The 15,940-nt window shown below is 48.2% G+C and overlaps 1 protein-coding gene across 1 annotated transcript; it reads left to right on the forward strand.

The window, feature by feature from the left end:
• The first annotated feature begins 1,401 nt into the window (after window positions 1-1,401).
• Window positions 1,402-15,686, forward strand: LOC114869274 (protocadherin alpha-C2-like). The gene is made up of 4 exons (XM_029173345.3): window positions 1,402-4,221; window positions 5,980-6,038; window positions 7,867-7,952; window positions 12,105-15,686. The coding sequence occupies exons 1-4, from the start codon at window positions 1,675-1,677 to the stop codon at window positions 12,416-12,418; spliced, it is 3,006 nt and encodes a 1,001-aa protein (XP_029029178.1). The 5' UTR covers window positions 1,402-1,674; the 3' UTR covers window positions 12,419-15,686.
• Window positions 15,687-15,940: the final 254 nt, after the last annotated feature.

Consider the following 15,940-nt stretch of genomic DNA (forward strand, 5'->3'; position numbering starts at 1 on the left):
ATACAGTACCTCCAGCATTTACCTACAGGTAACATTGATTAAGAGTGATACATATTTTTAAAAAATGTTTTCATCTTGTGTTTCTTTTCTCAGTTGATAAAATGTTATGCAACGATTTAACAAGGCAGCTTACTGGTTTCTGTAGAACAACTGCATTGACATTTACACACCCACACATTTATCTATTTTTTTGATAAAATAGATGTTCATGGACAGCAGTCGCGTTACTGTGCCTGCACATGAACCTACCATGTTCCTCTTCGGGGTATACTTTGAACAGGAAACGAGAGCCCCGCTTTATGGGATCCACCACAGGCATGTTAAATACGATTATGTGACCTGACAGTCTGAGGTCTGCCACTGACAGGGATCCATGCGGATGGAAGGTTGTGATTGTCAGTGCAATGCGTTCTTTCCGCTGCGCCTTGCCTCAAATGCTCCCCATGCGGTAGGCTGCGCCGCAGAATGGCTACCGGCACATTAAGCACCCTTCCGACTTCTGTATAGACAAAGGAGGAAAAAAAAAAACACACACACACAAGCGAGTCGCCGAACACGCGTCTGTGGCTGCGGCCGCGTTTATTCTTTTAGCTTTTGTCCTGGGGTCAAGGGCGAGGCTGAACGTTCTGCCCGTCAGCCTCTGTCTGCCTCTGTGAGCAACAGTGCAATTAGGAGCAAGTAGTAAATACAATTGCGCGTATTACATAAATCGGGTTATATTCTCAGTATGAGTGATTTTGCGTCCATGTGCCGCGCAGTGTATTAATGAATGAATTGTGTCACTTAGTAAATGAAACGTTCTTTTTGCGGATGCATTTTTTATTCTTTTTTTCTGGAGGCGCATTTAAGTGCTGGTCGTCCATTAGCTCCCAGACTCTACACCCATATCGCAATGGAAAGATGAGAAGCGAGAACTGGCAGGAAAGGGAGGAGGGGACCTGCGCCACATTGGAGAGCGCCGGAGTCTGAGCGCGCGCTAGGGTGGGAAACTGTCCCTTCGACGTGAAGTCAGCTGCATTAAACAACACGACCACGCGCACCGCCTTCAAAATAAATCGTTTTTGAGGATATTTGCAGCACGTGGTCTTTGTTGGGTTCCAGAGAAAAAAAAACTTCTAACCAAAACGTGTCTCGTGTGATAAATGATAAAACAATTCATTAGATAGATTAGATAATTACAAAAGTGTGTGATTGTACCTTTTTTACATTGGCTAAAAGTAAAGTTAGGAATAAATGCTCGCCCAACAGACTGTGTCATTTTATAAATTGGCTTCAGGAAACACCAGACAGGCCTCAGCCCCGCGGCTTTAAGCGTCCAGCTTTGCCTACCACTGGACAAGAGCCGGCTTTGCTTTATTTTGAAGGGCCCATTCTCTTTCTTCCGGTAACACGTCGCCCGATTTCAACCGCCTTGACAGCTCTCGCGGCTCCGGCGGCAGGGAAACACACCCGTCAGCGGCGCGCACTGGAGACAAAAAAGCGCATCGCGGACAAAGAAAATATGGGTGCGCTGGAGAGGATTCACCTCCGCCGGGTAACGCCATGGACGAGCTGCTGTTTCATTCACCGGGAGACCAATTAGCCCACCTTAATGAGGTGCTGGGATGCGAGATACTGCAAGCTAAAAAGGCGGAAGGCTGCGTTTAATCCGTATGCGGATCCTATGAGCTTGCAATGGCTGTGGCGGGGATATGCAACTGGATAGGGAATACTGTGCCTTTTTGTTTTGTGATATTTTCCTTATTTTGTGGCCTTTCGTTCGGACAATTGCGTTATTCTATTACGGAAGAACTGGAAAATGGGGCACTGGTCGGCGATCTGGCGCATGACTTGGGGCTGGATATTCGAAAGCTCGCCGCCCGAAAGATTAAGGTAACCTCCAACAGCGGCAAACGCTACGTGATTGTCAACCCCAAAAATGGCAAATTGCTGGTGAGCGAGAGGATCGACCGGGAGGCGCTGTGCGACTTATCCAGCACCTGCCTCATTAATATGGAGGTGATGGTCGAAAACCCCACTGAGGTGCACCACGTCGAGGTGGAGATCGTGGACGCCAACGATAACGCGCCGCAGTTCCCCAGAGACGAGTATCAACTGGAAATCACAGAATCCGCCTTGCCGGGGTCTCGGTACCCGATTGAAAACGCGGAGGACCCAGATATTGGGTCCAATTCAGTTCGTATATATCAACTCAGCGCAAACGACCATTTCGCGTTGGTGTCTAACAAGCCCTCCCTGAATACAAAGCACATCGAGCTCGTGCTCAAAAAGCCGCTGGATCGCGAGCAGACGCCTTACCACCAGTTAATTCTAAGTGCTGTGGACGGTGGGTCGCCAGAGAAGACGGGCACGGCTAAGATCAACGTCCGCGTCCTGGATTCAAATGACAATGTCCCCTTGTTCGACAGCTCAGTGTACAAGGTGAAGCTGTTGGAAAATTCACCCAAAGACACCCTGGTAATTAAACTCAATGCTACTGATCTGGATGAGGGCACTAACGGGGAGGTGTACTATTCCTTCAGCAGCTACACTCCGGAGCGAGTGAGGCAGATGTTCAGCATGGACACTAACACGGGGGAAATAAGAGTGAGGAGCAATGTCGACTATGAAGAGACCAACTCCTATGAGATGTACATCCAGGCCATGGACAAGGGACCCGGGGCTGTGGCAGCGCACTGTAAGGTGGTGGTGGAAGTGGTGGACGTGAACGACAACGTCCCTCAGATAGTGTTGTCGTCCCTGTCGAGCCCAGTGAGGGAGGACGCCCGCGCCGACACGGTGGTGGCCCTCATTAGCGTCACCGATCGAGACTCCGGTGCTAACAAGCAGGTGAGCTTAGAGATCCCAGCGGGCCTCCCCTTCAAGATCAAGTCATTCAGAAATTACTACACCCTGGTTACCTCAGCCTTCCTGGACCGCGAGACCACCGATGCCTACAACGTCACTCTGAGTGCCACGGACGGAGGGAACCCCCCCCTCTCCTCTCAGAAGACCATCCAGGTGGACGTGGCCGACGTCAACGACAACCCGCCGCGCTTCGAGCAGACGTCGTACACGGTGTACGTGGCCGAGAACAATGCCCCCGGCGCCTCCTTGTGCACCGTCAAGGCGCAAGACGCCGACATCAAGGAGAACGCCCGCATCACCTACACGGTGCTCAACGACAACAACCACGGCATCCCCGTCACTTCCTATGTGTCCGTTAAGGCCGACACGGGGGAGGCGTATGCGCTGCGAGCCTTCGACTATGAGTCACTCAGAGAGTTTCACTTCCAGGTCAAAGCCCAGGACGGGGGCATTCCTCCGCTCAGCCGAGTCGCCACCGTCTACATCTACATCATGGATCAGAACGACCACGCGCCGCTCATAGTGAGCCCTCCCGGCAACGGCACGCGCTCCTTGGAGACGGTGCAGAAGAACACGGAGCCCGGGGTGTTGGTGACCAAAGTGGCGGCGTACGACGCGGACGCCGGGCCCAACGCCTGGCTGGTGTACGTGCTGGAGACGGCCACCGACCTGGACCTGTTCAAGGTGCACGAGCACACGGGTGAGATCAGGACCACTCGGAGGATCCTGGAGGACAACTCCACCTCCTTCGCTCTCACCGTGGTGGTGAAGGACCACGGGCAGCCCGCGCTCACCTCCACCGCCACCATCAACGTGGCGGTGATGGAGGTGCCCCCCAAAGTGGCTCCGGATCCCAAGAGGATCATCCGGCCTCACAGCACCCTGCTGTTCTCCAACGTGACCCTCTACTTGATCGTGGCCTTGAGTGCCACCACCTTTGTTTTCCTGGTCACCGTGGTGGTGCTGGCCATCGTCCGTTGCCACGCCTACTGCACCCAGCCCGGGTCCTGCTCCCCTTGCTGCGTGTCCCAGAAGCCTCCCCCGGACGGCGGCAGCAGCAGCGTGAGCGCCGGCGGGGCCGGCGGCGGCGGCGGCGCGGCCGGAGGGCAGCCCAACAACAACGTGGTGCTTCGCAGAGACCTTAAAGTGGAGCCCCACTACATCGAGGTGCGCGGGAACGGCTCCCTGACTAAGACTTACTGCTACAAGACCTGCCTCACGGCCACCTCCGGCAGCGACACCTTCATGTTCTACAACACGGGGCGCCCCATCAGCGGCACCTGGGGCAGCGGAGCCGACCGCTTTTTCACCAGTGGTAGCGGGTTTGTGCGCCGGCTGAGCATGCCCGACGCCTCGCTGCAGATCTGCCCAGAGGTGAGTTATGTTCTTATTTTATTTCACCGTGCCCTAAATCGCGCTGTAAATTTAATTCCAGACCCCTTAAGTCCAGACTAAACACGGATTTGTAGGCTAATACCAGAATTTTGTCTCTGTAATATGTTCCTGCAGGGTTGATAATTTTCCTGAATGACAGCTTTTGATCCCCTCCAGCAATCAGCTGAGTTCTTTCAGGCCTCATTCCCTTTGTTTCCGCCACAGTCACCCAGCGGAGCCCAGCCCAGCTCAGCACTCACTCTGCATTAGTGTCAGCCCCGATGCTTTCCAGTGCTCCTGTGTAATTTCTGATGATTCAGAGATTTGTGTTTCAGTTTGAAGTTGTCATCACATCCACACCAAGAACAGGTCATGGGGTCTCTGCCACTTGCTCATTACTTGCTTGAGAAAGAGAGAAACTAAACAGTTTCTCTGGAGCAGTTGAGGTTAATTTGCCAGATTAAACCACCGCTGGTCCAGTTGTTGTGGAGGACCTGCATGAGGCATTTGTTTTGCCCGTGTCCTTAGTTTATTGTATCTAGTAGTTGTTAGATGTACAGTAAATACTAAATACAGTATATCAGCACCTGCTAGCTGTTTATTGAGTATGGACCCAAATGAGGACATGGAGGTTGTGGTTTTACCTCTGGATTCTCTGGCTGCATAATCTTCATTATCAGAAGATTCACCCATTACCATGTTCCTGTCCTGGTGCATTAGTTATACTAAAATGAGAACAAAAACAGCTCTTATGGAGACAAGTGTAGCAGTGTAAATGGAATTAACCTCCAGCCCGTGTTCCTCAGCCCTGAAAATTAGATTTACTCACTGAGTCTGGGTCTACCAGCAGAAAATACTCCCATGTGAACCAAACTGGGGATTGTCATGCTGTTCACTGTTCTTGATAAATGTGAGGATGCAGCCTGCGTGATGCTGAGACGTTAGCATTAGCTGTAATACAAACATTCACAGTCATTTCATGTAGTACAGTAGCTCCTCATGTGGAACATAATCATCAAAGCTTGGATATAATTAATGATCAGGAACGCTTTGCTCATTAAAAAGTCGGCCTATGAGATTCACTTCAAGCTCAAAGCATCATCAGCTAAATGTATCTCTGGTAATGTCTCGAGGTTTAGGTAATGTATATGATCACTCTGCAACCTGAGCTAATACTGACGGGAAGGATAGGATGCGGTTGCCACGGTGACGATAGCTCGTCATTTAACCAATGGCTCCTCGGGGTTTTCGAGCAGGGTCTTCAGGTGCACACCAATTCAGTCCAGTCCGACACAAACACACCGCTCTGTTTAAACACCAACACGCAGGCAAAGGGCAGGACTCTCTCAGCTCTCACTTTTATTGACTCACAAAGTGAGAGGCTGTTCAAAGACCCGTCAATGTGGCTTTCAGTCACTGCCCTTTCTGAAGTCCTTGTGTGGTTATCAATATGTATGCGTGTGCGTGTGTGCTTGCAGTGGGGACACTGCAGTGCCGCTACCACGTCCGGAGCTGAGCTGGGAAGTGTAACATGATTAATTGATGAGACCATGGCCCAGCCTGCCTATGCACTGTGCAGTATGAGATCAAACTGAACTCACCCCCCTCCCTGTGTCCATCTTTCTCTTTTCTTCTTTACCCTCTCTCTCTCTCTCTCTCTCTCTCTCTCTCTCTCTCTCTCTCTCTCTCTCTCTCTCTCTCTCTCTCTCTCTCTCTCTCTCTCTCTCTCTCTCTCTCTCTCTCTACCTCTTCTCTCAGCCGAAAGCTCCAAATGCTGACTGGCGATATTCTGCATCTTTGAGGGCAGGGGTGCAGAGGTAAGCACTTTACATCTTTAACTCTTTTACAACATTTGATCATCCAGATGAATGTTCCCGTTATTGACAATGTCTACGACTAGTACTGTGCAGCAACTGTGACTACGTTGTACTTACCACAGCTGCAATGTGTGGCATTTTTAAGCAAATAAAAGCCGTTCTGCATAAACATTCTTAAAATGACCCACTGGTCAATATCTGATCATCATCAGACATGACCATTAGTGGCTCCTCAGCACCTGTTTAAATCCCAACTCCACTCTTTTCCTCAGGGAAAAGCCCCGTCCAGCTCCCGTCAGGGGAAGCGTAGCGCTCCTCCTCTGCAGTGTAATACTATATAGGTCATCTACATTCAGAGCATCCCTTCCACAGTTCCCCACTTGCAGACTTTAAGCAGGAAGCATGAAGGACAAACGAGCTGACTATGACCTTTCTGAGATTATTAGATGCACACACGCATCAGTGTCTGCATGTGTAACTGTACCGCATGCAAACACATACATGCATCTGTTTAATTTTGTGTCTATATGAATGTTGAAGCTGAGGCTGACTTTAATTATTCCTTCAAAACAGTGATTTTGTATTTGCATTATGTTTCATATGTTTGTTCCCTTCCAGGATTCCCAAACGCAGCGTATCTGAATAGGAAAGCTCTCTCATTAGCTACGACAAACTCTGAAATCCAATGGACGCACAAGCAGAAATAAGTGTGCTTTTATTTTGGCGTGTGTAGTGAGGTGTTTTGCTAATCTGATATGCAAAATATGGATGTCAGAGACTAATGAGTTTCTCCTCCGCGTCTGCTGAATTTTTGCTAATTTCATGCTAACAATGCTTTCTGCTCAGTTGTGCAGTCTTCTGCTCTGTCTAAGTTGGATTTAATTGCATATTAGTGTTCATTTCTGTGGCGTGGAGGCTATCATAATGTGCATCATGTCATCAAGTCACTGTAACATGACATGGATTAACATAAATCATCGCTGCAATTTGCCGCTGCCGTCTCCAAGATGGCAGCGCCTGTAACAGGCCCAGACACAGAGACAGCTCGCATTAACACTTAACCCCACCGCTAATGTCTCACACTGCACACAGCTTGTAGCACTGACGCTACTGACCCACATTCCCTGTGTAATTGCTCTGTGCAGAGAACACCAGTCGCACTCATACGCATCCAACATCCATCTCTGCATATGCAAACGCGTGAAACGCGGCCGTTTCATATTCGAGACAAATCCCTCCTCAGCATAAATAGTGCGCTGCAACAGTACGGAGGCTAAATGTGCTGCATTGCAGTCAGGGTAGGTCTTCCTATACAGTAAGCTATATTCATTATTATTGTATGGGGGTGAAAGAGGTTTGCCCACAGTGGAAGCTGCAGACTTGGACGTGTCTTCGTTTTATGCTGTTTGTTGGATCAATCAAATCTAATGCAGCAGCAAAGCAACATAAATGGATTTCTCCACATTATAGTATTTCAGTTTAAATAATCTTGTACTTCTGAACTCCTGCTGTCACATGAAGCAGCTGCAGTCTCAGCTCCAAATGCCCAATGAATGCGTTGAGGTTCACTGTATCTGTTAGAGGAAGTAAAAGAGTAGAAAAGACTAAACTGAATAAGTTGTGTGTTAAAAAGTCCCACCTGCTTCCTCGTTTACTACCACGGCAGCATGCGCTGGTCCAGTGAGTTCACACAGATGGTAACAGAGCTTCATACAGGGAGCTGAGATAATAAACACTACTGCAGCGTCAGGGTTTGTATTGGTTTAAAATATTTGGCGAGCATCTGTAATTGCTGTGCATTTATTTGGATGTTTCCTGACTTTTTCAGTTCGGTCCACATGGAGGAATCCTCCGTGATGCAGGGAGCCCAAGGCATGCTGGTCCAGAACTGGCCCACCGTGTCCAGCGCTGCAGGTGGGTGGGAAAATGGCTCACGAGACAATAATTAAGTGTCCCAAAGCTTAGGAAAATGTCCTGTTAGCCATGTGAGTATCCAACAAATGCCGAAGGCAGGTCAGTTATACATGCATTGAGCAATATTGTTACACAAAATGATGAAACAGGACAAAGGTTCTGAGAAAACATTTGTTTGTGCCTTCACACATAATTGCTTTCAGTTCTTCTCACTCCCGGCTCCACTCATTTCTACCAAACATAGCTGCGTTTGTGTGGTTAGACTGCAGAGTACCATGTCTGTATCCATGGACTTAAGCCTTAAGTGCCCTTGATTTCTCCTCTGCGCCTCGATGAGGAGCCTGATGCCACCCTGGTGTCTAATCCTAGAACCAGCAGCCTCTTCAAGGCACAGGAAGAATGACACCAATCTCTGAACAGGCCATTTCTTTTTCATATTCTGGATTAATTATGTTGAGTTTATTTTAATTTAACCTTTGTTCGATAAAAAAAAAAAAAAGCAGAGGCTTTGACAGAATTGAATACCTACTGTACAATCGTGGCTTTTAGACGGGGCTTTGCTGAGACGTCGAACGCCTGCAGCCCTTGTGCAGAGCCACAAATAAACAACTGCATCCGCCCATAAAGGCTGGAGCAGCGTGCAGCGCTGAGGACGGAGGGAGGGAGGCAGCCGGATTTGATAAGAAACTATTTGGCGACGAAGCATAAACACAGCTGGTCTTGAAAATGACCTGTGACTCATCATTCCCAGAAAGCTAACGAGCTCGGAGGCACCGATCATGCGGGAATGCTGCAGCGTTTGCAGAAAAAAATGAAAAATGGAACTGCGTTTGTGATTAGGAAACTTTTGTTACCACCAACTCGAGACAGTGTTTGGAACATTGCGATGCCCCCCCCCCCCTTTCAGCCCCCGCTTGCATTCATCGATTTCCTGTCTCGCTGCAGGAATTCAAACACAGGTAGAGACTCAAGGGGGAGGGGGGGTGTCAGTCAGTCACTTGGCGGGTCGGCGACAGATTATTTCTTACTGTCTGACAGAAAACATCTGTGGAAAAGAGTAGCGGGAGATTCCAGCTGCTCCCAGTGTTTCTGCATAGGGATGTCTGTCTTTCGCCGCGATGCTGATGGTCTGGCCAATATTGTCTTTTAGCAGATTGCACGCCATATTGAACGTCTAGCGGGGCAGCTTTCCATTGGGATGGCTCAGTGGCACAGACTCGGGCTGGATTGCAGGTTGCGCTGACACATTTTCACATCTGCTCTGGATTGTTTTCAAGACGAATTTGTCCGATACGCCGTGATCCGTCTAAATGCGGCAACCTCAAAACAGGGTTTATGTAAGTGACCCGTGGTGAGGCATGAGGAGACATTTGTGTGAAGCCAGAGGGGAAGAGAAGCTATTACCAGTAATAAGAGAATGCCTTGATTAAAAAAGACAGACATTTAAAGTAATTGTAGAGATGAAGAGCAGAGGAGATGCACGGGGGGGATGAAGGAAAAAAAGTGAGGTGTGGGGGGATGGAGAAAGAGAAAGGTTAAGAGAATTGGCAGGTTCCTGCAGTAGTGTTGTTGCTAGGGAACACCATGTGATCTGTTGCCTGGCAACACTCTCTAACGGAGAGATTGCTGCAGCAGCCGCACCCTCCGTCGGCGGGGAGTGGGCGAAGGCAGTTTCCATGGCAACCGTCCATATCTCTGAATGGAAGTGTGGTGGTGATGGTGGGGGGGGTTAGAATGGAGCACAAACGGGAAGGGGACGCAACAAGGGCAGGTATTAGGAAAGAAAAGGAGGGCACGCAGTAATTTGGAGGAAGAACAGTCTACTGCAGATTATTATGTGCTGAATATATATTTACAAGAGCGCTGCACAGCTGTCAGATTCCACTTATCGGAATCGTTCCACATCTCGGACTCGACAGAAAATAGCGTAGCCTACTTCAAATGTAGGACGTGGTGTTGCACGGAACGAGGCCTCAGACACCCACGTATGTAAATCAGGTGTCATGGTAACCTCCTCCCAAGCCGCCATGCTGTCCTCCTTACCAGCCGCTCCGCATTAATCCATTTCACACACGTCTGCTGCTGTATATCCGCTAACATGGAGCCAGACTTACAAATAATCCTCCGTGTTGCAAACAGTAGCGTGGAGTCGCAGCGGCACCAGCTCCATCCAGGCTGTGACATGACCTGCTCATTGTGAAGGAGCTTTTCGCATGCACACGCTCGCACGTAATTATCTCAGATTAGTACCTCGGCGAGGAATTCTAATTAACAGCGTCAGAAGTTTGGCTGTGTCACAGCCGGAGCGGAGAGGCCTGATGTCCGGAGACAGGGAGACAGTATTCACTTGATTAGGTGCCGTGCGCGGATGATGCAGAGGGAGCCGCTCTAAAGCCGGCAGGTAATCAAAGGCCAGCGGAGCCACATATGGGACAGATACAGGACGTTAGCATGGCCTAAATGAACAAAATGCAGTGAGAGAAGACTGTGGCTAAATAAAGGCCGTTTGATATCCAACAAGCACTTGACTAAAAATATATCGAGTGGCTCAGTAACAGCAGCAGGTATGGGTGAAGGAAATGGTGTGTCAGTTCAGAAAATGGAGGCAGGAGCATCATTTCCAGTGGCGGCTGGAGGTGCTCGCGTTCTCTGCTTGGCAGCACGTCTTCTTCATTCTATGGACTTGTTTATCTCAGCACCGTTCTCCTCCTCCACACGGGAAGCTATCTTCCCTCTCCAGCCGCTGCTGGCGTGCGAATGGGATGCATTCTGAATAGTCCAACCTCCTCCTGGGTTTAATACCCAGATTAAATGCAGACGGACACAGCACACCATCAAATGTCATAATCCTCGGAAACAGAGCAGCGTTATAGCATTAGAGCCCTGGCGCCACTAATGGTAACATAGGATCATCTGACACTGGCTAATCAGCAACAAGCTGAATCACACAGGTCAGTTCTGCCCTTAAAGACCTGTAACATGAGCAAAACGATTCTAGCTCGCATGTTGCTTGCATGTTAAATATGAATAGGTCTAATTTTTTGTCCTGGATTGTGCGGCGCGTTGCGGCCGTGTGACCAGATGCAGCGCTGCGTCCGACCTGGGTGCCGATGTCCACCGCATCCACTCCCCCCACAGATCACACGTGATGTCCTCTCAGGCTGAACTCATTTCCAGGGCTCGTTGGGACACTGTGCGTATGGCCAGCGTGCGTTTTCAAAATAGCGTCCTTCGCCATGGGACGCTGGTTGAAACCACTTCAGCACTCCGCCAATGTCATAAATAGCCTACAAAGGGAAATCAAACAGATTTTTTTTTTTGAAACGGCCTGTATTTGATCTAAATAAAATCCAGACTGAAAGTAGGTCAGCGCAGAGGGAACTGGTGTAGGCCTGAGAGCACCGTGTCTGCAAAACCGGCCCACCCCCTTCTTTCTTACTGGAGCTCTCTCTCTCTCTCTCTCTCTCTCTCTCTCTCTCTCTCTCTCTCTCTCTCTCTCTCTCTCTCTCTCTCTCTTTCCATCTACATCTTTCATTCTATTTTTCTCAACCTAAGCATCAACAACCTTTGGACCCCAACGTTCAGATTTTCACCCCATTCGCATCCCATGCTTTATCACGTCTTCCAGTATTTCTCTTCTGGCTCGCTGTCTGATTTCCTTCCTCTGTCACATCCACGCTTGTGCATTAAGGCTTGAATCCTTTTCTCTGGCTTCCCATTCCAGTAGGATTACGGTGCTGCCAACGTACAAATAGACATCACATTGGCAAGTTAAACATCCCTGTGGTTGGAAGGTTCGCCCCCTCCAGTCTGGGCTGATTTGCTGTCGCTCCCTTGTCAGAGATGCTGAAAGTCTGCAAAATACAAGGAACTACTGAGCACGTTCACATCTTTGGAGTAACTACAATATTACTGAACACTCTTCTCTATTTTTCCCAATGATTTTGCGAAGCATAATCAAAACCAGATACTGCTGAATTGTAAATGGTGCAATAGGCTCAGTGTTTCTCACATCTTCAGTTTTGTCCTTGAGGCTGTGGGTTAATATTATTTTAGCACAATTTTCCCAAAATATCAAGGTTCTTTTAAGAAATCTCCGCAGCTATAATGATGATTGAATCTTCTTTCCGTTTTCTCTTCATGCCCGTGTAGATGGTGAGGGTGGTGGGGAGCTCTCTCCCCCAGTAGGTGCTGGTGTCAACAGCAACAGCTGGCACTTCAAATATGGCGCCGGACAAGGCTACGGCCCTCCTCAGCCCCTGAAGCCCGGGGAGATCCCCCCCGAAGCCTTCATCATCCCCGGATCCCCGGCCATCATCTCCATCCGCCATGACCCCGGCCCCGTGGACGACAAAGGCGACTTCATAAGCTTCGGCAAGAAGGAGGAGGCCAAGAAGAAAAAGAAAAAGAAGAAGGACAAGAAGGACAAGAAGGATAAAGGGAAGGATGACGGGGGAGAGGAATAGATGAGAGAGGTGCTACCGACCGACCATCATACCAATTTCAGAGCCAGAATTTAAAACAAAAGCCAAATACACATTCTAGAACTGAGGGAGCCTCCTTGCGCCATAATTGCATAGACATTGTACAGTGGCCTCATTAGAACAAGGCCTGGCTCCACACACCAGGCAAACTTGCTAAACAAACATTTTTCTCTTGGCTCACGTGGCCCATAAACGTCTGTTTATGGCAAACAAATGTTCTCAGTAGCTAGACTTTATCTAAAGGCTGGACCAAATTCAAACATGATTTGCTGCCCCTCCGCCCGCCCCCCCCCCTTTGTATAATATTAAGCAAAGACACCTTAAGCGGTGTCCTATTTGTATCTGACCATTGTCAGCGGAGGCTGCCTGTGTTGGCATCTCTGACATTATGCAGCCTCGTAGCTGGAGGTGACGTGAATAGAACAAATGAACCCAAGGCTTTTGTCTTCAGCAGTGCAGAGGCCTTGAAATTCAGAAAATGTGGTCTTTTATAAAAAAAGAAACGAGAAATAAAAACGAAAAAGTAGCAACACACAATATATGTACCATGAGATTAGCACCTTTAAGAACAAAGAGCTCTGGTTCAGAAGACGATAGCACATTAGCGAGGCTGAGGACCTGGACTGGGTTGCACCAACTATGCGCAAGTTTGTTCCCAGAGTAGAGGATGGAGCCGCAGCTTCATCTCCGCTGGTTTATTTGCAGCTCGTTAAGAGACTAAATTGGAGTGTGGGAGAAACACTCCCGTCCTGATGGAGAGAAACCATATGAATTTGTAGATTAGATAAAAGAATAAGCAAAAATGTGCGATTCCATATTTGACTTCTAAAGGACCTTACTATTCTTTTGCATGTTTTAGTCCATTTTCTACAAATGATCATACAAACTAATAGTATTTTCCACAGCGGTGGTGTTTATGTACAGCCATTGTTCATTTATCGTATTAACACGAAATAAATGGGCTGAGACGGCGGAATAGTGACAATGCCGACTGAATCGCAGACACGCCGGACTGAAAGCGAGGCGTCAAGTAGGTGTCGCTCTGTCACAAAGAGCGTCAATCAGAGCCAGACTGACAGGAAACACGTTAAGAATAGGACAAATTAAATGGACGGTGGAGAAAATGGGCGGAAACATTCAAAAGCGCTGCAGGGGTCCTTCGAGTTGCGAAATGTGCAACTGCTAAATAGAGATAGAAAAAAAAACTTGCTGTGTGCAGAAAAAAATAATCCTGCTTTATTGTTAGTGAGTGCAATTATGTGACTTTGTATCATTTGCACCTGCTTTGTCGCTTGCTTACCGACTTAGTTGTTCCCTGAGGTTTTGTTGTAACAGGTCTTTCGTGGTGCCGCTGCTCAGTGGCCATTTTGAATAGAACCAGGGAACCTACGTGCAGCTGATGCAACCGGGCCCGTGGCCTTGCCTCATCTATTAGAGTATGGCACAGGTCGACGGGGTCCAAACCCACCCCTGTGCGTCAGCACACCCAGTCTGACACACACAGTGTAGACACACACCACATGCAGACACGCAAGCTGTACAAATACGCTAGAAGAAGACGCAACCGCTTGTGGAATCTCCACTTCCAAGACTGAAGGCTGGTGCCACCGAGTATGGGAGTGTATTATATGCTTGGGAGGCAGGAACGTTGCCTGTTGCTTCATTTCTGTTCAAGCCTTATCCCTCTCCTTCTGTCTTTGAATGTTGCGTAATTGTTCTTCAAGCCCTGCACCGTTGCCTCGACTGCTTCAGTGCTTGTAGGATTCGCTTGCCCGCTGCCTGTTTCCTCGCTCCGCTCCCGTTCCCCCCGGATCAACACGGTTGGACGACAGCTTCCTCTCCTTCAATGAACTGTGCGACTGTTACACAGCAACACGTTGGCATTTGCATCTTCACGCACACACACACACGCACACACACGCACACAAACACACACACACACACACAAACACACACATACTTAGGTGCTTCAGCCACAGAGCGACTCCTCTGATTGCTCGTTGTTGACAGCTTTGTCATCTCTCACATCAGTTTCACCCATCGCATCGTAACATCCTCTGACAGGTTATCAAACACTGAGAATATGCTGTGCTGGATACAATGAGACAAGACAAAGGCGCTGGAGGAGTGGGGGAAAGGCGGCCGCTGTGATGCAGTGCGTAGCTCCATAACTGGACGCTGGAAGTGGGGGATCCAGCTGTTCTGTGAGCCATTAGTGGCAGTGGATCAGCCCGAGCTGCCTAAAACCACTTACACCATCAGCTAATAAGTGGCAGGAAGAGGGTGACGTGGAAGAAAACCGGGCTGGGAAGCATCAGCGATCCGAGAGGTGATCTACACCTGTGGTAGAGATAGAGTATGGAAGCAGTAGATACTGGAACAGCATCGGCCCTTTCATATTCCCAGTCATACAGGGAGCGTGCAGGTGCTGCTGCCAGGCTCAATCCCTCCCATGCACATGTTTCCTTCCCCTTCCTCGTCCTTCGGGTGTATTTCTGTGCTGTCAAATCACCAAGTGGCTGTTTGCATGTTATAAGCAAAGGAAACAGATACTATATAGATACTATATATACATAGATATGTTTTTTTCCATGGGGAAATGAGTATTGGAATACGTATACCTCTAATACGCATTCTCAAAACCAAAACACTTAACGACCCACACTCATCCATAGGCGCATACATACAGTAACATACATGTATATGCCAGCAGTAACTTGTGGAAGACCCTGAAATAATCACACGTTTTTTATCCTGTTGAAAATCAATTTAATCTTCTAGATATACATAATGCTATTGTGTTATGCGATGAAATGCCTTCTTTCTGTTTTTATCCTCTTGCGTTTTTTCGGGGACGAGAAAAAACAATCCTTAAACTTGTGTTACGCTTTGAAACATGATGATGAAACAAACACTGTTGTGAAACCGACTCATTTGCTCACCCTCCATGTCTGTTCTTTGGCCAGTAGAGAAAATGACAGAAAAAGATGGAAAAAAACATCAAAATATTTCAAAAGGCATAAAAAAAATAAAGTTGATGTATTCTCTGCTTGTGTATAGTGAATGTTGCTCAGTCGCTGGGTGACACACACCAGTCGACTGTGACAGTGCAGATCTGTTAATAACTTCTTTTGTACACCTGCTTATCATTGTAAAGGTGATAATAGTGATTCTTATGATTTCATCAATCTGGTAACGTGTTTTGTTAATAAGTCACAAATAAAGTTTTTCTTAAATATCTAATCTCCAATGACATGGGTTGTGTTTTTTTTTATCTTTATGTTTCAGAAACATTCACAATTTCAGCTCGAGACTCACGAGCTGAACAGGAGCTTATGAAAAGGCCGTAAAAGGTTAGAGAGTGATGTGAAGGCGAGCTGGTCATCACTCAGCACGCTGCTTTGGCTAAGATGTCTCCTGAGGCGCAGCATGAAATGCTCAGTGGGCTAAGAAGAACAGCCCAGAGTAGCAAGAGCATAGGAGATGGGGAGGAGACGCCAACAC

The sequence above is a fragment of the Betta splendens genome, chromosome 14, assembly GCF_900634795.4.
Source record: "Betta splendens chromosome 14, fBetSpl5.4, whole genome shotgun sequence".
Classification (NCBI taxonomy): domain Eukaryota; kingdom Metazoa; phylum Chordata; class Actinopteri; order Anabantiformes; family Osphronemidae; genus Betta; species Betta splendens.